Source organism: Dipodomys merriami, unplaced genomic scaffold (assembly GCF_024711535.1).
Source record: "Dipodomys merriami isolate MVZ:Mamm:240054 unplaced genomic scaffold, mDipMer1.0.p SCAF_98, whole genome shotgun sequence".
Classification (NCBI taxonomy): Eukaryota; Metazoa; Chordata; class Mammalia; order Rodentia; family Heteromyidae; genus Dipodomys; species Dipodomys merriami.
In genome coordinates this window covers 2,576,408-2,601,694 of record NW_027206601.1, presented here as the reverse complement: position 1 = coordinate 2,601,694, position 25,287 = coordinate 2,576,408, and the positions used below count along the sequence as shown (strand labels likewise).

The following is a 25,287-nucleotide window of genomic DNA, read 5'->3' as shown; positions in this document are numbered from 1 at the left end:
AGGACAACTGCATGAATGCAGTTACCACTGAAAATGGTTAAAATTGTGAAATTTTGTTATATATATATATATATATATATATATATATATATATAATGCACAACAGAAGATTTGATTAACCACATTAGAATATAAGTAACTGAGTCATATATGTACATGCATATATATATGACATATATATACATATATATGAGAAAACAATAGGTTATAGGGCCAGTAGTTCACACACACACACACACACACACACACACACACACACACACACACACACATTTCTAGTACTAGAGACGAACTCATGCTAAGTAATTGCTCTACTACTGAGCCATGCCCCCAGCCTGCACTTGATTCTTTGTCCATGTCTGGACTCTGCTATTTACTAATTATGCGGTCCTAAAGAAACAATGTCATTTGTAAATGGAGATGAAAACAGTATTTCTTTGTACTTTAGTTAAAAAAAGGGCACAAACTGGTACAGATTAAATGCTCAAGTGATTATTTTCAAATAGTTAAAATGATAAATTTTATGTTATGTACATTGTACCACAATTTCAAAAGTAGATAGATGGAGAAAGATATACTAACACTCATTAAGCTAAATGTCTGGTATAGTGGGGAACAACTGTAATTCCAGCCACTCAGGAGGCAGATTGGGAAGATCACACTTGGAAGACACTTGGACATAAAACTAGCAATATTCCATCTCACCAAATAAGCTACGTATGGTGACATATGTATGTAATCCCAGCCATAGCAGGAGCTATAGGGGTGGCTATGGTCTAAGGCCAGCCCTGACCCTACCCTCTAAAATGATTTAAAAACTGGAGTCATGACCCCAACATAGAGGGCCTGCTTAGCAAGCGCTAGGCCCTGGCTCAAACTCCAATACTCACTGTGCTTACAAACTGATATGTTGAATGGAAACACCTTGGTACCGATACTTAAAGATAACTTTAAAAAAGAAAGAAAGAAAGAAAGGGATTTCCCCTTATAAAAGAAAAAGCAAGAAAAACCCCAATACTTCTAATCACATAAAGCTGGCATAGGTTCAGAGAGTCTGTTGTCTAAGAAGACTTAACAAGTCTGAATGTATGTGACACACCTAACGACAAAACATCAAAACGTGTGCATCAAAGCCTGAAGGGACTGTTGGGAGAATCAAGCAAATCCTCTACCACAAGGGGAGACTTACACCCCCTGTCTGAAATGGACAGAGTGTGAGAAGATAGAGCTGGCCTTGGTGCCGTCCATCACCAGATCTAGCTATGGGCATCTCGTTCAGCATCAGCCATGCACAGGCCCTCTGCTTACATGTGCACGGCCATTCACCCAGGCAGACACCATTTTGAGCTACAAACATACTTTAAATGGAAAGATAAAAGTCAGGCAGCAAATGCAACAGGAAGATAGCTTGGAAAGACCAAAATCCATGAATATTAAATGTCACATGGGTCAAAGAAAAAGTCTGAAGGAAAATTTTTTTAACTTTTTGAATAAATGAAAATAAAAAATGGAGCTTGCAAAATTTTGTTGAATGCAGGTAAAGAAAACCTGAGAGAAAATTTTATAGCACTGAACACATATCTTAGAAAAAAATCTTGGGGCTTGGAAAGTGGCTCAAGGGTAGAGTGCTTGCCTAGCATGCATGAAGCCCTGGGTTCGATTCTTCAGCACCACATAAGCAGAAAAAGCAGGAAGTGGCAGTGTGGCTCATGTGGTAGAGTGCTAGCCTTGAGCTGAAGAGCTGAGGGACAGCGCCCAGGCCCAGGGCTCAGGCCCCATGACCAACAAAAATAAATAAATAAATAAATAAATAAAATCTGAAGTCAGTAATATAAGATTTTACCCTAAAATACTAGAAACAAAAAGAACTAAAGCCAAAGCAAAACAGGCACTGTGGCTCACACCTATAATCCCAGTTACTTGAGAAGCTGAGATCTGAGAATTGTGGCTCAAAGGTAGCCCAGGCAGGAAAGTCCGTGAGCCTCTTAGTGCTAATTAACCAACAAAAAGCCAGAAATGAGGCTGTGATTCAAATGGCTCAAAAAAGCTAAGGGGTAGTTCCCAGGCTCTGAGTTCAAGCCCCAGTATACTAGCACGCGCGCACGCGCGAGCGCGCACACACACACACACACACACACACACACACACACACACACACACACAAAACCCCTCCAAAGCAAGCAGAAACCAATAGAATTGTAAACAAGAAATAAATATACAGAAAAAAAGCAACAAACCCAGAAGCTGAAAAGATCAATAAAATAAAATTTAAAAGCTACTTTTCATCTTAACAGACTGAGAGGAGATAGAAGGAAAGGAATGGGAAGGAAGGGTCAGAAAGCATTTATACTTAATAGGAATCAAAGTAACTATCACTACTGATGCTACTGTCATTTAAAAAGATAATGTGAATTCTAAAACCTTGATAATCACAAATTCATTAGTTGAAATGGACCAATTCCTTGAAAGACAATTCATCAAAATTTATGCAACAGTAGGGCATACCTGTAATCCCACCACTAAGAAGGCTGAAGCATGATTATGAGTTCAAGGTCAGCCTTGGATACATGGGAAACATCAAAAAAACAAACAAAATCCAGGCACTGGTGGCTCATGCCTGTAATCCTAGCTATTCAGGAGGCTGAGACCTGAGGATCATGGTTCAAAGCCAGCCTGGGCAGGAAAGTCCGTGAAACTCTTATCTCCAATAAGCCACCAGAGAACTGGAAGTGGCACTGTAGTTCAAGTGGTAGAATGCTCGCCTTGAGCTGAAGAGCTGAGGGACAGAGTTCAAGCCCCATAACCAACCAAAAACAAAAACAAAAAACAAAAAACACAATGACAATACCACACACATACTCACAAGGATAAAATGAAGAACTAAATAGGCATACATCTTACAGAAATTGAGTGATTAACAACTTTCCAAAACAGAAAGCACCAGACCCAGATGGATTTACTTGTGAATTCTACCATATATTTAAGGGAAAAATGTATTGTTTCGGAAAACAGAAACAAAGGGAATGCTTCCAGCAAATAGAAACAAAGGGAATACTTCTTAACCTATCCTGTAAGACTAGAGTAACCCTAGAACCCAAACCAAAGACATTGTCCAATCTGGAAATATGCTGGCCAGTACCTCTTTTACAATTGTACAAATCTTCAGTAGAAGCCAGGTACCAGTGGGCTCATGCCTGTAATCTTGTAAAGAAAAGTTACTCTGTGCTTATGATGAACTTCCTCTAAAGCTGCTAGGAGAAGGAAAAGAATAGTCAATACAATATTGAAGGAAAAGTACAAAGTCCAAGTTCTTCAGAGATCAGATAGGGAAAAGATAATCTTGTCAACAATGGTACTGAATCTAATGGACAACAAGATTTTTTTGGTTTTGGTGCCAGTACAGTGGCTTACGCCTGTATGCTGTCCCTAAGCTTTGTCAGTTAAGGCTGGTACTCTACCACTTGAGCTATTCCTCCACTTCTGGCTTCTTAATGGTTACTGGAGATAAGAGTCTCATGGACTTTCTTTGTCCAGGCTGGTTTTAAATCCTCAGATCTCAACTTGCTGAGTAGCTAGGACTACAGGTATGAGGCCTGGTTACCTAGCTAACAACTAGATTTTTTTTTTTTTGTCAGTTGTGGGGCTTGAACTCTGGGCTTGGGCACTGACCCTGAGCTCTTCAGTTCAAGGCTAGCACTCTACCACAGAGCCACAGTGCCAGTTTTCTGGTAGCTTATTGGAGACAAGAGTTTCATGGACTTTCCTGCTCAGGCTGTTTGAACCACGATCCTCAGATCTCATCAGCCTCCTGAGTAGCTAGGATTACAGGTATGAGCCACCAGCGCCCAGATTAGTTTTTTTGTTTTTTGTTTTTTAAAGAATCTAGACAAAGATCTTACACCTTTTATAAAAATTAACTCAAAATGAATTACTTACCACCGTAAAATGTAAAAACATAAACCTCATTAAATAAAATAGACTTTTTAAAAATAAGAAAAAGTAGGTGACTTTAGGTTCAATGATGATTCTTAGTTACAACACCAAAAGCACAATCCATGAAAGCAAAAAAGGAAATGGTAAATTGGACTTAATCAAAATGCAAAGATTTTGTTCTGTGACAGATACTGTTTAGAAAATGAAAACACAAGCCTACTACATCCCGAAGACAGGGTTTACAAATTACCTATTTGATAAAAGGCTGGTTTTCTAAAATACACAGAGTTCACACTACAAAAACAAGAAAATGTTAAAATGGGCAAATGGGTGCCAGTGGCCAATGCCTATTACAGGTAGGAGGCTGAGATCTGAGAATCATAATTCAAAGTCAGCTAGAGCAGGAAGCCTGTGAAGACTCTTATCTCCAGTTAATCACTAAAAAGCTGGAAGTAGAGCTCTGGCTCATGTGGTAGAGCACTATCCTTGAGCAAAAGAACTCAGGATTCAAGTCCCAGGACTGGGAAAAAACAAACAACCTGTAAAGAAGCAAAAACAGTACCTATGATAGTCCCAGTCCTGGGACTTGAACCCTGAGTTCTTTTGCTCAAGGATAGTGCTCTACCACTTGAGCCACAGCACCACTTCCAGTTTTCTGGTGGTTCATTGAAGAGTCTCATGGACTTTACTGCCCGGGCTAGCTTTGAACCCTGATCCTTACATTCAGCCTTCTAAGTAGCTAGGATTACAGGCCTGAGCCACTGGCATCCAGCTTGTCCCTGGATTTTTGAGCTCAAGTCTCCGTGGCAGCAGGGACAGGCCCCTGGGCTCTGTTGCCCACACTGAGAAGGAAGCCCTTAGGCTCTGCCAAGTCTGACCATTCCATAGCTCTGGTGTCCGAGTGCCTGCAGGCCAGAGCCTAGGCCCTCAGCTACAGGAGGAGGCTGAGCCTGTGACTGGACAAGGTGGCCTCATTAGCAGGTAGGCCACCCCCACCTAAAGAGGCCTCAAAGGATCTGCAAAGAAGAATGAAGGAGGCTGAGTCCTGTTTAATTTGTGTTCTGGGTTTTACATGTCACGAGCTTCCTGTTTCTCTTTTTTGAGCAGCCTGCTTAATGTACTTCATCCACAGCTCAGTGGTGCTTTGCACATTTTCTTATTGATCTGCAAGCACTCTTCATGTGTAGGGGAACCACCTGATCACTACCTGCAGCTCCAACACTTGCTTGTTTGCTGTGGCCTCACCAACACAGTGCCCATGTTTGGGAGGGATGGAGCAGGGCACAGTCTCTGTCCCTCAAACATGGAGGTGGGCACTGAGGGAATGAAGACAGTCACATGGTGCTGCCACTCAGCCACTGAGGGGCAGGCGCTTTCCTGACTCTCATCTGAGAAATGCTATGGTGGCTGGAGCCTAGCTCAAGTAGGAGATCATCTGACTAGTGAGCAAAGGCCCTAAGTTCAAGCCCAGTACTAAAATAATGTACTAAAATAATGGAATATAAGTACTAAACGTAACTACTAAAATAATGGAATAAAATGAAAGAAAGAAAAGAAACAGAAAAATGCCAGGGATGACTTAGGTCTGAGCATGCTCATGCCACCCAGGCAGGAGAAGCCAGTGTACAAAAAGGAAGGCCAGATAGACTACGGAGCGCTGGGCCCCTGCCCCTGCTCTCTCCCACACCTGTTGTCCTCACCTCCTCTGCTCTGCCTGAGCTGCTTTCCACATCCCCACCTCCTCAGGCATCTCCCCAGTACCCACTACAGGACACCCTCTGCTGCCCTCTTTGGGCTGAGTCCACATGATGCCCGATGCCCTGGGGTAGGACAAGGTCCCCTCCCATTCTATTCAGGGAGACATAGGGGGCAGGAGGCTACAGAGAAGCTTATGAAGGTCCCTGGAGGCTGCCTGCATTTACAAGGGTCAGGCCTGATCTAGCACAGGGACCACAAGTGCCAACTAGCATCAGTAAGGCTGGCTGGTCGAGGCCCAGAGAAAGCATTTGCCCTGCAGTGGGCCTTGCACACATGGCAGCATGCAGATTCTCCACATTCTCTAGAAGTAAGGAGTCTAGTGCATGCTCTCCTCTGCATCTGTCTATACCAGACCACTCCCATCCCCTTACTGCCCAATGGGCCAAACAGTACCAGGCATATCTTGCAAAGTTACTCAGGGAATAGGGCTGTCAGCAGTCCCCTGCCCAGGATTACTCGTCCTCAGCCTGTAATTGCCTGGAGCTGCCCACCTTGCCTGACAGACCCCAGACATATACCCCTGACATCGGTAGGATGTGTAGTACTCCAAGTGACATCCTGTGTCAGATGCTGGCCCAACAGAGTGGGCAGGCACCAGTCCAGGCCTAGAAAGGGATGGTGCTCACCACAGCTAGGCTTAGGATGACTCAGAACCCACTCTCAGAGCTAGCAGCCTCAGGGCAGTTCTGTACCCACTCCCATCTCTCACCTGCATGTTTAGTGCTTGTCCTGATATCCGAGCCTGTCCCGCCACCAAGCACAGAGATGGCTATTGGAAGGAGACAGGATGTCCCTGAACATACAGGAGTCAGGTGACTCTGGGCACCCCCCACCACAGCAGCCTCTGTATCCTCCCGCCCCTCCCCCCCCCACAGCATACTCCCAGGATAGCAGCAGGAAGGGGTCATCTCTGCATAGCAGCTGGTGTTATCAGAACACCCATGGAGGGTCCCGAGCTGGGTGAATGTGGCCCTAACGGCACATTGGCTGAGAAAGTGCAGTAGCCTCTCCCACAGAAGCTGGCTGGAGGTAGCCACATGCATCCTCCAAAGGCCACACTCCAGAGCCACCATGTCCCTCCCAGCAGAGGGTGTCCATCACTGTGTCCAGGAAGGGACAGCGGGAAAGTCACCATGCAGGGGCAGGAAATGGATACAATTCCAGCACACAGTGGCTTTGTGACCACCCCATTCTCAATGACCTCCCAACACACAGCCTTTGGGGACCCCCTACTCCTGATCCACTGCCTGGCCAAGTTCCCCAGTGAACCAGTGCTCACACATGCCTCACATCCCCTGGTCCTGGCAGATCCACTGCAGGGGAAGATGTCGTATGAGGGTCCCAGCTAGAAAAACAGGGCCCAGGTCTCCTCTAAGGAAGAAGGATGCTGTGGAAGGGGTACAGAGAGTCAAAGGAAGATCTGGGCAGTCTCTTTTTGGACAGTCCTGAAGGCCACGTGGGGTGAGGCAACCCTGGCAAAGTCTGGCATTTACTGGGTCCCTGAAGTGGAGCCCTCAGTCTGGAAAAATGAAGCAGAATGACACACACCCAATTCTATCCAGAGATAGGGTGGAGGTGGCATGTGTCTCCTGGTCCTGCCAGCTCTGAGGAAATCTGACTCTCCCTGGGCCTCAACCCTGAGCTCCAGTCTTAGCTCACATTAGGCAGAGGCCCAGGGACTGGCTGGCTAAGTTTAGAGACACCGTCATCAGATGCCCTGGTGACAAGACGGTTCCATAGCTGCCCTTCAAGCAGAGGGCTGCAATGAAGGGAGCCACCATGCCTCTTGAGACATAATCCACAGACCAAATAATTCAACCATATAAGTGTATAATTCAATAGCTTTTAATATATTCAGAGTTTTACATCTATGACCACAATCTACATTTACAACATTTCCAAAACAAACTTCCTGTGAGCAATCAGCCAATTTCCATCCTCTCTCCTTGCTGTGCCCTCAGGTCTAAATAATTGGCCTATTCTTGACATTTCATCTAAATGGAATCATGCAACATGTGGCCTCCTGCAACTGGCTTCTTTCACTGCATATGTTTTTCTATTGTTTGTTTGTTGGGCCCCTACTAAGGCCTTGAACTCAGGATCTTGAGCTCTCTTGGCCCTTTCTGTTGATGGTTAGTGCTCTACCACTTGAGCTATGCCACTAATTGAACATTTTGCTAGTTAATTGGAGATGGAATCTCCAGATTTTTCTGCCCAGGCTGACTATGAGCCTCTACTAGCTAAAATTTCAGGTAGGAGCTGGTAGTTCCTGAATATCATATTCTAAAGGGTCCACATTGTAACACACATAAAAACTGACTCATTTCTTTTTATGCCTATACAGATATAACATATTTTGTGTATCCATTCCTTAACTGGTAGACGTGTGAGTTGTTTCTACACTTTGACTATTATGGACAATGGAGTTGTCAACAAACCTATGTGTGAATATCAGTTTTCATATCTCTGGGATATTTATTGTGAATGGAGACCTCGAAGGAATTGCCAGTGTGTCCATAAGTGACTGCACCAACTCACCCTTCACCCCAGCCCTTTCTGAGGGACCCAGCTCTTACCACACCCTCCCTGACATTGGTACGATCCCTCTCCCTCTCTCTCAGCAGTGTGCTGGAGTTCATACTTGGGATTTGTAATTGTTAGGCAGGTGTTCTGCCCCTGAGTCCTTTTGAGGACTGATTACTTTTGAGATACTTCCTCTCCAGGCACTCAGGTGGTGATCTACTTCTTTTAGCCTTGCTTTTGTATCTAGTATAACACACCTTTGCCATTGCTTCCAGTTTTGGGGGAATCTTGTAAACTTTTCTGTCAGGGCTGGCCTCAAACTTTGATCCTCCTCATTTCAACCTCAAAGTAAGTAAATAATATTATAGGCATGAGCCACCAATGCCTGGTTTTGGTATGGCAGGAGAGTGATTGCTCTTCATTTCCATTACACTAACATTGCTGAGCATTATTCCATGCCTTGCTGGCCATCTTGGTATCTTTTTCTGAGAATGTCTACTCAGGGTCAGACCTTTTTTTCAATGTTTATGTTACTGGTAGGTAGTAAGAGTTCTTAAAATAATCTGAACACAAATTTCTTATCAAACACATGGCTTCTAACTCATTTCTTAATCTTTTTCATTTTCCTGATGGTGTCCTGTGAAGCACAAAAGGTTTTAATGTTGACACTGACCAATTTATCTAGTTTTTGTTGCTCGTATTTTTGGTGACATATATATGTGTGTATAATACATATTATATGTTCATGTAAAATTTGTACATATAATAAAACAAAACATTACCAATGGGACAAGATGGTTATAGCCTGTAATCTTAGCTATTTGGAGGGCTGAAATCAAGGGGCTTGCAGTTCAAGGCCAGCCTTGACTGGTGGTTGGATGTGGTGATGCACACCTATCAACAAGGGGAAGTACCACTAGGAGCATTGCAGCATAAGCCTGCCAGACATAAAGCAAACCCTATGCCAAAAATCAACATAGCCAGGTACTGGGGGCTCATGCCTGTAGTCCTACCTACTCAGGAGGCAGAAATGTGAGGATCATGATTCAAAGCTAGCCTAGAAGTGGCACCCAGTGGGGGAAGTGGCAATGTAGCTCAAGAGCAAAAGAAGTTCAGGGACAGCGCTCAGGCCCACAGCTCAAGCCTGGCAAAATAAAAACACTCATCAACATAAAAAGGGGCTGGTGGAATGGCTCAAGTGGTAGAGCCAAGTAAGCACTGAGCCCAGAGTTCAAACCTCAGAAAACTGTATTCCTCCATTTTCTTCTAAAGTATTCTATGGTTTTATCTTCTACATTTAAGTCTATTATCTATTTTGAAATAATTTTTAATATGGTGTCAGATTCAGTTTCAACTTCATTCTTTTATACATGGATATCCATTGTATCCATGGACCATTTATTCTTTTCTCCATTAAATGATCTGAGCGTCCTTATCAAACATCAGCTAACCATAGGCTGGGGATGTAATATGCACAAGGTCTGACGTTCAATTCCCAACACTACCAAAAATAATGAAGAAAAGGAGGAAGGGGGGGAAGGAGGAATGGAAGGAAGAAGGGAAGGAAGGAGGAGGATGAGACGGAGGAGAAAAAATCAACAGGCCATAACTATATAGATTTCAAGACTCTCAATCTTATTTCTCTGATTAATGCTTTCATATTTCTGCCAATATTCTCACTGGTTTAGCTGTGTGGTTTTGAAATAAGAATGTGTAAATCCTCTAAGTTTGTCCTTCTTTTATAAGCTTGTTTTTGCTATTCTGGGTTCCCTGTATTTCTATGTAAATATTAGGACAGCCTTGTCAGTTTTTGAAAAAAAAAAAAAAGGTAAGATTTTAAGGTATTACATTGAAACTGTACAATGTTAGTGTGCTGTTATCTTGTTACAATTTGAGCCTGAAACATCCCTTGAAGACTCCTGCATTAAAGGCTTGGTTGCCCACTGATAGGCTTTGGGAAAGTATTGGATCATGACAGCTCACAAGTCATCAGTGGATTAATGTTAATGGAGTCATAATTTGGTGGTTTAATTAGAAGGTGAAGCCTAGGTGAAAGAAGCAATCACTGGGCAGGTCATGACCTGGAAGGGAACATCATGTCTCCAGCTTCTTCTGCTCACTTGTGCATCCTGTCTGCTATGAGGTAATCTAATTTGCTCCATACCATGCTCCCACAATGCTGTTCTGTCTCACCATAAACAGCCCTAGAAGCAATGAAGCCAAAGGACTCTGTTCAAGCCATAGGACAGAAACCTCTGAATGGTGAGCCCCCCCCCCCAACAGATCTCTCATTCAATAAGCTGACTTTCTTAGGCCTTTGTCACTGTAATGGAAAAAGTAATTGATACATATCTTAATATTGCCTAGTAATTCATGAACATGGGATGTCTTCCTACATATTTGGATCTTCTTTAAATTTTTTCAACAGTTATTTATGGTTTCCAGTACACAAATCTTGTGATTCTTTTGCTAAATTTGTTATTCAATATTTTTCTCCTTCCGATGTTATTGTAACTTGCAATGTTTTTCCTGATTTTTTTTGTTTTTGTTTTTGATTTTTGGGGGTCCTGGGGCCTGAACTCTGGGCCTGGGCACTGTACCTTCGCTCTTCAGCTCAAGGCCAGCACTCTGCCACTTGAGCCACAGCACCACTTCCAGCTTTTTCTGATTATGTGGTGCTGAGGAATTGAACTCAGGGCCTCATGCATGAGGAGGCAAGCACTCTACCACTGAGCCACCTTCCCAGCCCCTTTTCCTGGTTTTATTATGAGATTGAACATTGACATTTTTTTTTTTTTTTGCATCTTGGTTGTGAATCCTGCAACTTTGCTGAATTTCATCTTTTAATTGTAGTACCATTATTGGATTCCTCATGATTTTCTTTCTTTCTCTCTTTCTTCTTCTTCTTCTCTCTCTCTCCCTCTCTCTTTCTTTCTTTCTTTTTTTGCCAGTCAGGGGCCTGAACTCTGGGCCTGGGTGCTGTCCCTCAGCTCTTCAGCTCAAGGCTAGCACTCTACCACTTGAGCCACAACGTCACTTCTGGCTTTTTCTGCTTATGTGGTGTTGAGGAACCCATCCCAGGGCCTCATGCATGCAAGGTGAGCACTCTACCACTGAGCCACCTTCCCAGCCCTCCTCACGATTTTCTATATACAAGATCAAGTTATCCACAACAGAGGTTGTTTTACATCTACCTTTTTTTTTTCTTGTCTAATAGCTCTGGTTAAAACTTCCAGTATTTTGTTCAATAGAAATGGACAGAATAGATATATTTGTCTTGTTTTTGATCTTAGGGAAAAAATTGTCTTTTACCATTAAATATGATGTCACTGTGAGTTTTTCAAATATATCTTCTGTCAATTGAAGGAATTTCCTTCTACTCATCATTCGTAGTGTTTTGTTGTTGTTTTGTTTTGTTTGTCAGTTGTGAGGGACTGAACTCTGGGCCTGGGCGCTGTCCCTCAGCTCTTCAGCTCAAGGCTAACGCCCTACCACTTGAGTCACAGTGCCACTTCAGGCTTTTTCTGCTTATGTTATGCTGAGGAATCAAACCCAGGGCCTCATGCATGCAAAGCAAGCACTCTACCACTGAGCCAACTTCCCAGCCCCATTCATAGTGTTTTTATCAAATAATACAGCTGCTTGGCTCTCAACCTTTTCCATAACAGCAACCTTCCTCCTTACTCGTTGTCCTTCACTTCCAGAGGCTGCCCTTCACTCCTGTTGCCCTATCATATACTCTACTCAGCTTTTACCTACCTCTCTCCAAGCTGCACTACTGCTTCCACACAATCAGAAGATGCATGGCAAATGGTGGACCTGCAACTAGACTTGTGCAGTGAACTAAACAGGATGGCAAGAGAAATCAGGAGCCAGACTGAAACTATTATGCTTAAAGAAACCAGAATCTTTTTCTTTTTAATAAAAGGGAATGTGGCCAGATGCTGTGACTTAAGCCTGTAATCCTAGCTAACTGAGAGGCAGAGATCCATGATTCAAAAACAAGCTGAGGCATAAATGTTTTTGAGACTCCACCTCAACCAGTGGCTTGGCACAGCACCCACATGCACTCTCTCAGCTGCAGTTACAGAGGAAGGACAGTGGCTGGGTGCAGGGTATGTGCCTATTATCCTTGCTGGGGAATCACAAGTAGGAGGACTGCAGTCCAAGCCAGGCTTGAGCATAAAGCCACACTCTACCTCAAAAAATAATAAACGTAAAAGGAGGCTGTGGTTCAAGTGGTAGAGCACCTGTTTAACAAGTGCCAAGCCCTGAATTCAGTCCTAGTACTGTAAAAAAAAAAAGAAGAAGAAGAAGAAGAGAAGGGGGAGGAAGGAGAGGAGAAGGAGAGGAAGGGGAGGAAGGAGAGGAGAAGGATGAGGGAGGAAATAAAGAGTAGTAGTGATCTTGAAGCTCTGGCACTGTGTTGTCTATTCTGATAACAATTACCACCATGTGGCCACAAGCACTTTGGCTGTGGCCAAGCCAGGATGCACTGTGAATGTAAAATATATGATAGGTTTCAAGCACATGACATTTAAAAATGAAAAATATGCCAGCCGCTGGTGGCTCACACCTGTAATCCTAGCTACTCAGGAGGCTGAGATCTGAGGATGGCAGTTCATCTGTGAAACTCTTATCTCCAATTAACTACCAGAAAATCGGAGTGGCGCTGTGGCTCAAGTGGTAGAGCACTAGACTTCAACTGAAGAACTGCAGGGAAAAATGTGCAGGCCCAGAGTTCAAGACCTACTACTGACAGAAAAATTTAAAATAAAAATGCAAAATATTTTTAAAATGCTTGGATTTATTACATGTTATAATAATTTTGTGGAGATTTATTAAAAACGTGTTAAGAAAATTCTTTTCATGGTTTCTTTTTGAACTCAGGGCCTCACAATTGCTTTGCAGGCACTCTACCACCTGAGCCATGCCTCTGCCCTTTTTTGGCTTTAGTTATTTTTCAGATAGGATCTCATTTTTTTTACCTAGGGTGGACCTCAGACCACAGGACTCCTACTTAAGCTACGGTTGTGAACCACCACATACACCTAGCTTGTTGGTTGTAATCAGATCTCAATAACATTTTGTCCAGGCTGGCCTTGAATGTCAATCCTTCTGTTCATCTCCTGAGTAGCTGGGATTATAGGCATGAGCTGCCACTCTGGTCTAGCTGTTTTCTTATAATAGAAAAAATGTAAACCACACATGTGGCTCTTTAGCAATGTGGGGTAAAGGTTCATGTCATTGTGTACATACAGAAAACAAAGGCAAACTTCAAACACAAAGTTGGTGAGGCTCTCAAGGGACTAAGGGATGTAAGTAGGCTATAAATGAGGCAAGAGTTTGGCCTCACAGCATCAGCAGTTGCTTCTGGAACCACCTGGGAACTTCTCCAAACTTGCATAGCTCCTTCCTCATTTCTGAGGCTCTGGCCTGGGTAGTACCCAAACACTGTGCAGCTGGGGCTGAGAGACACCACACTGGTCCCCCTCTTCAGCAGGTTCTGCTCCTGACAGACCCAGACAACCTATAACAAATGACCTGTGTCAAACCTATGGACTTGAAGAATGCAACCCCAACATGCAAGAATAGAAGAAACAAAGCCATGTTCTCATGGCTCATGCCTGTTATCCTAGCTACTTGAGAGGCTAAGATCTGAGGATCACAGTTCAAAACTGCCTAAGCAGGAAAGTCTGTAAGACTTATTTACAATGAACCACCACAAAGGCAGAAGTGCAGGTGTGGCTCATGTGGTAGAGATCCAGTCTTGAGTGAGAAAAGGTAAGGGACAGCCCAGACCCTGAGTTCAAGCTCCAGTATGCAAAGAAGAAATGAGGAGGAAGAAGAAGAGGAGGTGGGAGGGGGAGGAAAAAGGGAAGAGAGAGGGGGATGGGGAAGAGAAGGGAGAGGGGAGGAGGAGAAAGAAGAGGAGGAAGGGGCAGGAGGGGAGGAAGGAGTGGAAAAGGAGGAGAAAGAACAGGAGGAGGCAGTGGGGAGAAAAAGGGAAGAGAGAGGGAGAGGGAGAAGAGGGAGATGAGAGGAGGAGAAAGAGGAGGAGGAAGGGGAGGGAGAGAAGGAAGAGGAGGAAGGAGTGGAGAAAGAGGAGAAAGGAAGAGGCAGCAACAACATAAAGTACCTCAACGCAGATGGGCAGCATGGGGCAGGTCCAAGAGCTAGCAGCCTGTAGCTGTGGTATACCATTGAGCTAGTTCTGAGCACCTGCTGTATACTGGACACTGTTTTAAGCACTTGAAGCTGTGGGGTAAGGGGCGGGGCTCCCCCTTGGCTCCTTGCTGGAAAGGATGTTGGCTGGCTGCACAGATGTACTCATGTGAGCACGGAGCAAAGCCCCTGGCACCATCTCCCTGTAATGGGAGAGCATGTCCTTCCCTCCAGTCCTCACGTGCCACTCACAGAACAGCGACACAAGGATGGCAGTTCTCAAGTTACATCCTTGGGCAACATTCTGAAAGTTCTTAAATCACCGCCTGGCTCTCCCAATCTGCTCTCCAATTCAACAAGAGTATGCATCTGCTTTAACAAAGAATCCTAGCTTTAGCTATTTTAGGATCATTATGTCAATACCTAAAGCGCCATTTTCACCAGTGTTTGGGCTCCTATTGAGGGAGACAAATTCCACCCAAGTTTGGAACTGGTAATCCTACCTCCAACATGAGAGCATGCTTTCATTTTATCCAAATTTAATTTTCATCTGAAAAAATACATAGTTGGATGTACTATATTCATTTGATAATGTTTTAAAAATCAAGTTGATACATAATGCATTTTTATGTTGCTACATTACTGCGATTGTAGAAGATGCTTTAGGAAGAATCTAATCAGATTCCACTTTTTTGTTTTTGTTTTTGTTTTTTGGTAAGGAAGAGAACAAGGGGTAATTTTTTTCCCAAAATTATTTGGAATTTCCAGAAAGACCACATTTATCTCTTAGACCAAGAAATACAAAATCCTCTCAGGAGCTCTCTTGCATCCTGCCTTCCCTTGTTCCCCACTTTGTTTTTTGTTTTTTGTTTTTTGTTTTTTGTTAAATGACTTGCTCAATATGGACTTTTAAAAAGTGATGACACAAAAATAATGAAATGGAAGTGGAGCTGTGGCTCAAAGTGGTAGAGCACTAGCCTTGAGAAAAAGAGCTCAGGGACAGCGTCTTGAGTTAAAGCCCTACAACAGCTGGGCATCGGTGGCTCACATCTATAATCCTAGCTACTCAGGAGGTTGAGATCCAAGGATCTTGGTTCAAATCCAGCAGGAAACTCTGTGAGACTCTTATCTCCAATAAACCACTCAGAAAGCCAGAAGTGGTGCTGTGGCTCAAGTGGTAGAGTGCTTGCTTTGAGCTGAAGAGCTGAGGGATAGTGCCCAGACCCAGAGTTCAAGCCCCATGACCAACCAAAAAAAAAACAGCCCCACAACAGACACAAAAAGGGGAGTGGTGGAAATTGTCCCAATTAGAACCTGTTTTCTAAAGGAAAAACACAAACACACTTTTTTTAAAAGAGCCAGGCACCAGTGATTCATACCTCTAATCATAGCTACTGAAGAGGCTGAGATCTGAGGATTGTGGTTCAAAGCCATCCCAAGCTGAAAAGTCAGTGAGTCTCTTATCTCCAATTAACCACCAAAAAGCTGGGAATGGAGCTGTGGCTTAGTGGTATAGTGCTATTCTTGAGCATAAAACTCGGGAACAGCACCCAGGTCCTAAGTTCAAACCCCAGCACTGACACACACACACACAATAATAAAAGGAAGGAAGGAAGGAAGGAAGGAAGGAAGGAAGGAAGGAAGGAAGGAAGGAAGGAAGGGAGAAAGGGAGAAAGGGAGAAAGGGAGGAAGGGCAAGGAGGAAGAAGGGAAAACAGACAGAGAGAGACAGGAAGAGAAAGAGAGAGAGAGGAAGAAAACAAAATCTCCCTCTACCCTACTCCTGGGGAGTCTGGAAAAGGACAAGGAAGTCAAGAATACATCCTTTGGTTCCTTCAATTGAGACCCAGACCCCGGGCTTCTAAGTACTAATGACCTTGGTCTCAGAAGACAGCTCCCTGAACATTCCAGGTGTCTGGTCTCTGTCGCCTCAGTGAGAACACAGCCCCTCCTCAGGACAGCCACATCCTCTCAACAACCTTGCAGAAGACCATCAGGAGTTGGTCCAAAAAATATGACTGATATATGTGCATATATCTCTGCAGTAGCTCATCCCTATCGGTGAAGATTTACCAAGCTGGCACCAGTGGCTCAAGCTTGTAATCTTAGCTATCCAGGAAACTGAGATTCAGAGGATCAAGGTTCAAAGTCAGTTCAGACCAAAAAAAAGTCTATGAGACTTCATCTCCAATTAACCACCAAAAAGTCAGTCTGGAGATGTGGCTCAGGTGGTAGAGCACCAGACCATGAGCAAGGAAGCTGAGTAAGAGGGTAAATAGGGCAAACTGCAGTCAAATGCATAGTGAGTCCATCTGTCTTAAAAATCATTATATGTGGCACACAGGTATGTATGTATTGTGAGCACACATGCCTTACACTGACACTAAACAGCCCAGGCCTCTGTGAGGAGTGAAGGAACTTCAGTGTAAAAGGCCACATTTTACCGCACCTTCTCTATTACTTCATTTTCTTTTTACAAGACTATATTGCCCTAGTAATTTGCAACTAATAAAAGAAAAAACTTTAAGTCTTGCTGGTCTCAAATGGGGTCAGAGTATTGGTTGTCATGGAGAGATTAGAAAAAGAACTGACATTTTCACAAAGAGGAACTGTGGGCAGTGCCCTGGGTTTGGAAAAGTACAAGGACAGCATGGAAGCTACTGGCTCTGGACAGTGTGGGCTCCATGAGCCTGGGGTCAGAGTGAACCACCAGCTGCCCACCAGTTAGCCAGCAGAGTCTCACAGCACTTGTTTCAAGAACAGAAAAGAGAATAGGTCCATCCGCTTCTGAAAGGAGCCGAAATGGCTTCTAGAGTCAAATTGCGTGGATTTCAGCCCTGCCCCTGTGTGACCTTCACCAGAGAGTAGTACTTCTCTGTGCCTCAGTTTCCTCTTCTGGAAGCTGGGATAATCATGGCCTCTATTTCACAGACTGTGTATGCTAATACACTATGTGCCACTGAAGTTCTAGCAACTGTCACCAGGAAAGAAAGAGTCCAGCAGCAAGCATGCAGATATATTCTTAGCTCTCGGCAAAGTAGGTTATGATATAAATACCATTAAATAGTAACTAAACTAGCATCACCTTAATGCGCTTCTTGCCAACAGCTTCAGTATGTGTGCCTTCTTTCTAAGCCCCCTACATTAGGGAATCACAACCACCCCTCATTCCAGACTCTTCAGGTCCAGAACAGCCAGCAAAGGCTTGAAGTCCACGGGTGAAGGCACAACCCTTCCCTCCCCCAGGCCAGGCCCTGGGAACCCAGCTCCAGGCTCTGTGGAGGTGAATGGCCCACACCTAGCCTCTCTGATACAACCAGAGGGGAGGACTGGGAACAGGAAGAGGAGATGGGAGAGCATCTGGTGAGAGGGGCTCTGGCAAAGGCCCTGAGGCAGGAAGGGCCCAGTGCTCTGGGGGAGGGCTGACAGCAGAAAGTAAACACAATAGCAAATCCAAGATTCCTCCTCCACCACCAGATTCCACCCTTCCCTGGCAACCAGCATTAGAGCAAAGAAGACTCAAAACCCCATCTACTCTGAAATTCTGAAGTTTATACTAGAACTCCCTAGCAGGCCATCTACCAGTTCCCAGCAGGCTTGCTAGCCAAAGCACCCCGACTCAGAACGACACCCCCACTCAGAAAGTGGATAGGTCACCAGCCCCATGATGCAACCTTCTCTCTTCTGACTGAGGGGTGGGGAGTGTCACTGGATAGAGTCAAGGACACGTCAAGGTCAATTCTGGGCCTGTTTGAGGTTCTAGGGGTACTGGGTGGGGGCTGGAAATAAGGGACCTTCCTTATCCACACTTGGCAATTTGCCTACTTTCCTCCAGCTTTTTCTTCAATTTGTAAAATAGGGGTGGGTGGAGGGCCTTTCGGGCACAGCTAGAATCAAATAAAATCAAACCTTTCAAGTACACCACATGTTAGGTGCTGCTCCAGCAGGAACCATGACCAGCGTCCTCTCTCCCAGGACCCCTGAAATTCTATCCAAGAACTGTGGGAACTGCTTTTCTCTAGGGAGACCATCCCTATTATCAGCAATCAACTATCCCCCAAAGTAGAAAACTCATGGGTCTCATCCAGAACACGTCACTGCTCCCTGTTCATTAGCATTTATAATCTGCCATAGCCAGGGATGGTGTGTGACATAGTGGCCTCTCCCCCATGGCTGCAGGGAGTGATGTAACAGGGAAGACCCCTACTGGCAACTTTACTGTCAGGGATACACCTCCAAATAAATTCTCAACCCTGTACCAGAAAACACATGTTATGGTATTGGTGATGAGGTAGGCAAGATAGGAAACTAGAATTAGCCTAGATTTCTACCAGGAGCTGAGCAGATGAGATGGTTGTGTTCACGGTTATCAGGATAGCATGCACACATGTCAGGAAGACTTCTGACCAAGAGAACAAGTTTGGGATTTTCCAGCAAAGTTAAAAAGAGAACACACTTAAGAATCTGTATTAGAATGCATGCTTATATCTGTGTGTTAACTATCAAAAACAGAGCCTTGGAGGGACTGCAAAGGTGGACTGGAAGTCATAGGAAAAGGGGTTACCGTGAGCCCTCACTGGGATAGGTGGAAATCTGCAAACTCTGTTGCATGGTCATCCTATATGGAGGTTCATTTATTGCTACTCCACGGATTTTCATCTATCACAGGAGATCTAGGGAACAGAACTACTGTGATAGATGGAGGAATACTATTTACCCACAATGCAGTGAAGCCACAATAGTTGAACCACAATAGGTGAGGGAAAACTATATTAATATTTACTTATAATACTTTTACTTGAGATATTGTTGTTTGCTTTATTATTCCTGGAATTTCTGCATTTAAAAAATCTATCTAGCCTTGCACCAGTGGCCCAGGCCTGAAATCCGAACTACTCAAGAGGCTGCAATCTGAGGATCGTGGTTGGAAGCCAGTCCAGGCAGGGAAGTCTATGAGACTCTGATCTCCAGTTAACCACCAAAAAGCCAGAAGTGCAGGTGTGGCTCAAGTGGTAGAGCACCAGCCTTGAGGACAAAAGCTTAGGGACAATGCCCAAGAAGCCCTGAGTTCAAGCCCCAGGATGTACACACACAGACACTCAGACACAGACACACAGACACACATCTATCCAATAGAAAAAAGTATACACACAAACAATCTATCCAATAAAAAAAAGTTATACACACAAGCTATCCAATAGAAAAAATTATAAACATACGGCTGGCTGGCCCAAGTGGGTTGAAGATGCCCCTGCCTTGCTCTGTGCCTGCTCCTAGAGTCCCAGCACATAAGCTGCCAGGGAACTGCCCTGAGCTTTGGTAAGTCTGGACAACATAGGGCACACACTGAGCACTGAGCAGGTCAGACCCCAAAGAATGGCTCCCCGTGCCAAGCTGATGTGGCATCCAGGCCTTTGGGGAAAGATCCAGAGTCATCCAAGAAAGAAACAGGGCAGGGGAGAGAAAAGGCCTGGGTACCCCATCACACAGAAGCAGCTGTGGGCCTATGACCCAGCCATTCTGCCTAACAGGGAGCTCAGCATCGCCTGACTGGGTGCCAGGAGCTACAGCTTTAAATAAACTTGGATGTGTCCACCTGGGGCCAGGAAGCAACACCAACTGTGCCCTGGGCAGGCAGTGTCAACAACCAGCCAACACAGCCACTGCAGCCAGTTGAGTTCCACAGCTTGGTTCTGGGATAAGTCCCCTTCCGCCCGCTCCTCCTCTATACCCTGAGGCCTGGCACCTAGTAGCCACCACAAAGGTCTGCTGGGCTGAGCCAACCACCTCTTGCTGGGATCACTCTCCTACCCAGGTCACCACAGCCCCCCATGGTGGTGCCCACACATTCCCCCTCCTCATTCTCTTGCCTACCTAGGGAGGAGCTGGCAGCCCCAATCCTCACTGGTCTCGACCTCCAGTGTCACCTCTCCACCTCCACTCCCCATTAGGATGGCAGTGGTTCCATAGCCAGTCCCTGCTAGAACCAGTGGCTACCTTATACTGCTGCTCACACCAAAGTGAAGAAAGGAAGAGCTGGGGTGAGCAGGAGGTTAGGAAATGGGGGTCCATAGGGAGCCTTGAGAGGGGCTTCATGGAGGAGACCAGAAGGCTCAGGGTAAAGGCTTGGGCTCCAGTGCACACATGCAGAAGAGACGAGACGACTCTCTAGACCTTGGCACTGTGGCTCATACCTGTAATCCTAGCAACTCAGGAGTCTGAGGTCTGAGGATCACAGTTCAAAGCCAGCCTGGACAGCAAAGTCCCTGAGACTCAACTCCAATTAACCACCAAAAAGCCTGAAGTGGAGCTGTGGCTCAAAGTGGTAGAGCACCAGTCTTGAGCAGAAAAGGCTCAGGGACAGTGCCCAGGCCCTGAGTTCAAGCCCCAGGACCAGCACAAAAATTAAATAAATAAATAAATAAGCAAGCAAGCAAGCAAACTTCTCTAGCAAGGAGAGACTTCCCATTCAGAAAGCTGGTGCTCACTGCTGTCAATTGTCTCTACAGCGCAGGACATGGCTCTGTGAGGAGACAAGAGGGCTGGCTGGTGGAGAGGGTGAGAACTACAGTGCCAGCCCTTCCCACAGGCCCTCATCTGACCCACGCAGGAGGCTGCCTCACCCCCACCTGAGGACTCCCAGCAGTTCCTGGAAACTTCTCCAGTTCCTGTGTCCAGGAGGCTCATACAGACAGCATTACATAGCGCAGGGAGAAGGGGTGCTGGGCCCCTCCAGGCCCAAGTGGCTCTCCAGATCTGCTCGGCCCCCACCCCACCCCCATGCACCCACCCTACCATCCAGCATCGACTTCCTCCAGCCATGGATCCCATGTTGCTCCTGGGTCCCCCAAGCCTGACCCCGAATCCTCTGCAGATGTGCGGGGAGAAATGGAGAATGCACACACCTCCACTCGCCTCCATCTGGGCACTCCACAATTATCAATGATCAGCGTCCCTCGCCCGCCACAAGCTTTCGCCAGACACTTTTTTAGTAAAGGAAGAAAAGGAGACGGAGGAGAAAGAGAAGGAGAAGAAAAGGATTTGCTTCGGGATGTGTAAGAGGAAATCTCGCCAGCGCCCCGCTGCTCAGAGATGGGGGAGGGGAGGGCGCTCCATAGCCAGCCCCCGGGGGTGCCCGGAGAGCCACCTCGCTGCACGGAAGGAAGACCCTTTCCAGTCTCTGGCCCCAGGAACAAAGCCAGGTCTGGACGCGTCCATCCAGGGCTTCGCACCGGCTGCGGAGCGGAGTCTTGGAGTCCGGGCACCTGTTCCCCATGACGCCCTACCTGAGAGAAGCCTGTGAAGCCCCCTTTTCCCTGAGCCCCTTGCCACAGAAACAACGCTCCCAAACCTGAAATCAGGGACCCTCGAGTTCCTCGCCTCAACCCCTCATCCTTCCCCCTTGGTGACCTGGACCTCGTCCAATCCCCTCCCTTCCAAATTCTTGTTTCCAGAAGAATCTGGGGGAGGGGGAAATCCTTCAGAACCCAGTTTCCTTAAGGGACCTACGGCAGAAGCTGTTCCCACGCCGGCAGCCCCTGCGCGGATAGGGCTGCGCGCGGAGCAGGCGCGGAGCAGCCCCGCTGCGCCCCCCGCCCCCGCCGCCTCGGGTGGGGGTGGGGACCGCGCGGGCACCCGGCCGACCCCCGGTCTCCGGCCACGGCCGACCCTCCCGAGCCCCGGGCCGCGGCTGCCCCGCGGGCCCCTCCTCTCCGACCTCCCCGCCGCCAAATGCGTCACGTCTGCCCGGCGCTCCGGGGGACACCTGCTGCCGCCCCCGCCGCGCTGAGTGCGAGCCACTGCGGTGGACTGGCCGCGCGCGCCGGGGTCCGGCAGGCCGGCCCAGAGCCCTCGGGCTCCGGGGTTCGGGGCCGCACGGGACCGTGCGCCTGGGCCCGGAGCCCGGGGAGCGGAGGGCGCGCGGGCCCGCAGTGCGCCGGGAGCCTGCGGGGCCGGGGGCCGGCCCTCGGGGCAGGGCGGGGGTCCCCCGTCTGCCGGCGCGCGCCGCGGCCCTTACTTGCCAATATCCTCGTAGAGCTGGTACTCGTCGGTGAAGCGGGTGCAGGTCACCGTGGTGGCCATGGCGGCGGCGGACGGGCTCGGCGTGCGCTCGGCTGCGCTCGGGCGGCGGCGACTCCGGCTCCCGCTCGCGGGCACGGCGGCGACACGGGCGCGGGCGCGGGAGACACCTCGGCTGGTGGCGCCGGGCGGGGGCCGAGCTAGGCTGCGCCGCGCTGCGAGCGCACGCGAGATCTGCTCGCTCGGTCCCCGCAGGAGCGCGCCGCACACCTACGCGCGGGGAGGCGCGGGCGCCGCTGCCACCGCTGCCGCCGCCGCCGCGCCCGCCGCACGCGCCGCGCCCGCGCCCCGCACTCTGGGCCTCGTGCCCGCACCGCACCCGCGCTCGGTACCTGCCCTCGCGCCCGCGCCCGCACGCGCACTGCGCCCGCACCCCGCACCCACCCCACGCCTGCACCCGCACTGCGCCCGCACCCTGAACTCACACCCGTGCCCGCGCCCTACACCCGCTCTAGGATGTGCCCGCGCCCTCCACCTACACACACTGATCTTAACCGCACAAGGCCTACACACTGCACCTGGGCCCCGCACCCGAGAGCCCCCTACTCATGCTGCAGAGCTGGCCCTTTCTGTGCTGCGGGCAGCCCCATCCTAACCCACATGCAGATCTAGAGGATCATACATAGTGTGGGTTCCCCCCTGACCGCAGGGGTGACCTGAGGCCGCAGGGTCGGTCCTACCCTTATCCTCCCTCAGCCCTTTCCTCACATTCCCACAGGAAGATGTGCCAGAACCTTCCTTCCCAGATTCCACTACTCCACACACCTCAGTCCCCTGGCCTACAGCTGACCCTGAGTCTCTCAGGCTGCGTGTTTACTGGGACACTGGGGTGAGGGTGAGAGGATAGGGCTGCTCCCCTCAGGTGGTCCCACAACCTCCACGCTTCTCCAGGGATTAGTGGCTGGGGGCACAGACACGGATATTGAGAGTCCAGGCCTCTGGGCCTTGAGCCAGGGAAGCAGCAGCTGCTGTCAGGGACTCAGATCCTGAGAGCTCACAGCCACTCTGTCCAGAGATCCCTGACAGTCACTCCCCTCCTTCAGACCTGGTCTAGCTTCTGACTTTCTATTGTAAGAGGGTCCATTTTTTCTCTCTTGCTCACAAATGCCTCTTGAATCCAGTCTGAAGGCCAAGGAGAAGAAGAGCATATGCAGGGCCCCCAAATTTCCCACAAAGTCCCTAAGGCTAGCACCCACATTCCTCTTAAGGAAGGAAGATGTCATCCCTACCCCCAGCAGGGATGGGGTCACACTGCTGTCCTGATGTAAACCTGCTTACTCCCCGAAGGCAGATTCTAAGCCTAGCCAGCTACTGTCTAGCCTGAGGCCAACCCAGGATTAACCCTAGAAGCCACAGTCAGTATTTCCTGGGTAAAGGAACAAGTGACAGTTCTGCAGTGGGCCACCAGGGCCCTGCACAACTAGGATGAACTTGGCACTCAACTGGTGGATGATAAATAGGACTCTGGGCAAGTCCCTGACCTAAGGAGACAGCCAGCCAGAGGGATACTCACGGGTTAAGAGAAAGTGGATCCCAGATGCACGAGACAGAGGAAGCCTGGCCTTGACCTCAGCAAACACCAGCAAGAAGGGAAACTGTTGTCCCCAACTGGCACACAGACAGACAGACAGACAGACAGACACACACACACACACACACACACACACACACACACACACATTTCTAGCATGCTTATCTCTGGGTGTTTTGTTTTTGTAAGGTTATATTTCAAAAGGCTCACTGGTGGCTCATGTCTATAGTCCTAGCTACTCAGGAGGCTGAGATCTGAGGCTCATGGTTTAAAAATGAACCAGGCAAAAAAAAAAATCTGTGAGACTTTTTATCTCTAATTAACAACCAAACCAAAAAGCCAGAAGTGGAGCTGTGGCTCATGTGGTAGAGCACTCACCTTGGGTAAAGTAGTAATGATGGTGCCCAGTAAGCACAAGCCCTAGTTCTCTCTCCCTCTCTCCCTCTCCACCCCCACACACCTAGAGAGAAGCATGCTGTAAACTCTGTGTGTGTGTGTGTGTGTGTGTGTGTGTGTGAAGCTATCTTTCAAAAGGTAAAGAGGTTGTCTAGAAGCTAGGTGCTGGTGGCTCATGCCTATAATCCTAGCTACTCAGAAGGCTGAGATCTGAGGATCATGGTTCAAAGCCATCAAAGGCAAAAAAAAATATTCCATAAGACTCTTTATCTCCAATTAACTACCAAAAAGCCAGAAGTAGAACTGTGGCTCAAGTGGTAGAGTGCCCAGTAAATTCAAGCTCCAGTACGTGCGCGTGCGTGTACACACACACACACAAAGGCTGTCTAGGACTAGTGTTAAAAACTTGAGGTCACTAGGAAGTACAATTGAAGGTCTACTGTATCAAGTGCCCCTCTGTTCTTGGGGCCCAGCAGCCCCTTCTCTAGACTGAAATATTCAAGGCAGGACACAGGCACCTGATAGAACAAGAAGGTCGGTCGATCTAGTACCCGACAGTGGAGAAGGGCTGAGCCCTCAGAGGCACCTGGGCTATTCCTGCCTAGACAGAGTCACCTGTAGCTGTCCCCAGACCCAGAGCTTGCCTCCCAAGCAGAGCAGAAAGATTGGGATCGAGAAAGGCTTCCAGCTATGACTCTTTCTCTCATCAGGCTTTGGCTCTAATTAGAGGCTCAGTCTGCCCCCTCATCCTCCCCACTTCTCCCGCCTTTAGGAAGGGGCCTTTTCCCCCTTTACCCCCTCTGCTATGTCAGTTCTGCCTCCCACCTTGTCCTTTCTAGCTTGCTTTCGTAAGCATGGAGGGCTCTCCCTCCCAGGTGGCAGCTGGGGTGGTTGTAGGGAATA

The 25,287-nt window shown here is 47.5% G+C and overlaps 1 protein-coding gene across 6 annotated transcripts in view; it reads right to left on the bottom strand.

Annotated features, from left to right (window-relative positions):
- The window catches only part of Camk2b (calcium/calmodulin dependent protein kinase II beta), an 85,172-nt gene extending 62,509 nt beyond the window's left edge, over positions 1–22,663 (bottom strand). For 3 of the 6 annotated variants that reach the window (XM_070014536.1, XM_070014537.1, XM_070014538.1), the window contains exon 1: positions 22,396–22,588. In XM_070014536.1, the coding sequence (XP_069870637.1) occupies positions 22,396–22,460 (65 nt within the window). In that variant the 5' untranslated portion in view covers positions 22,461–22,588. Of the gene's footprint in view, positions 1–22,395 lie in introns of all 6 variants that reach the window. The other 3 variants (XM_070014539.1, XM_070014540.1, XM_070014535.1) reach the window with 2 other exon arrangements.
- Positions 22,664–25,287: the final 2,624 nt, after the last annotated feature.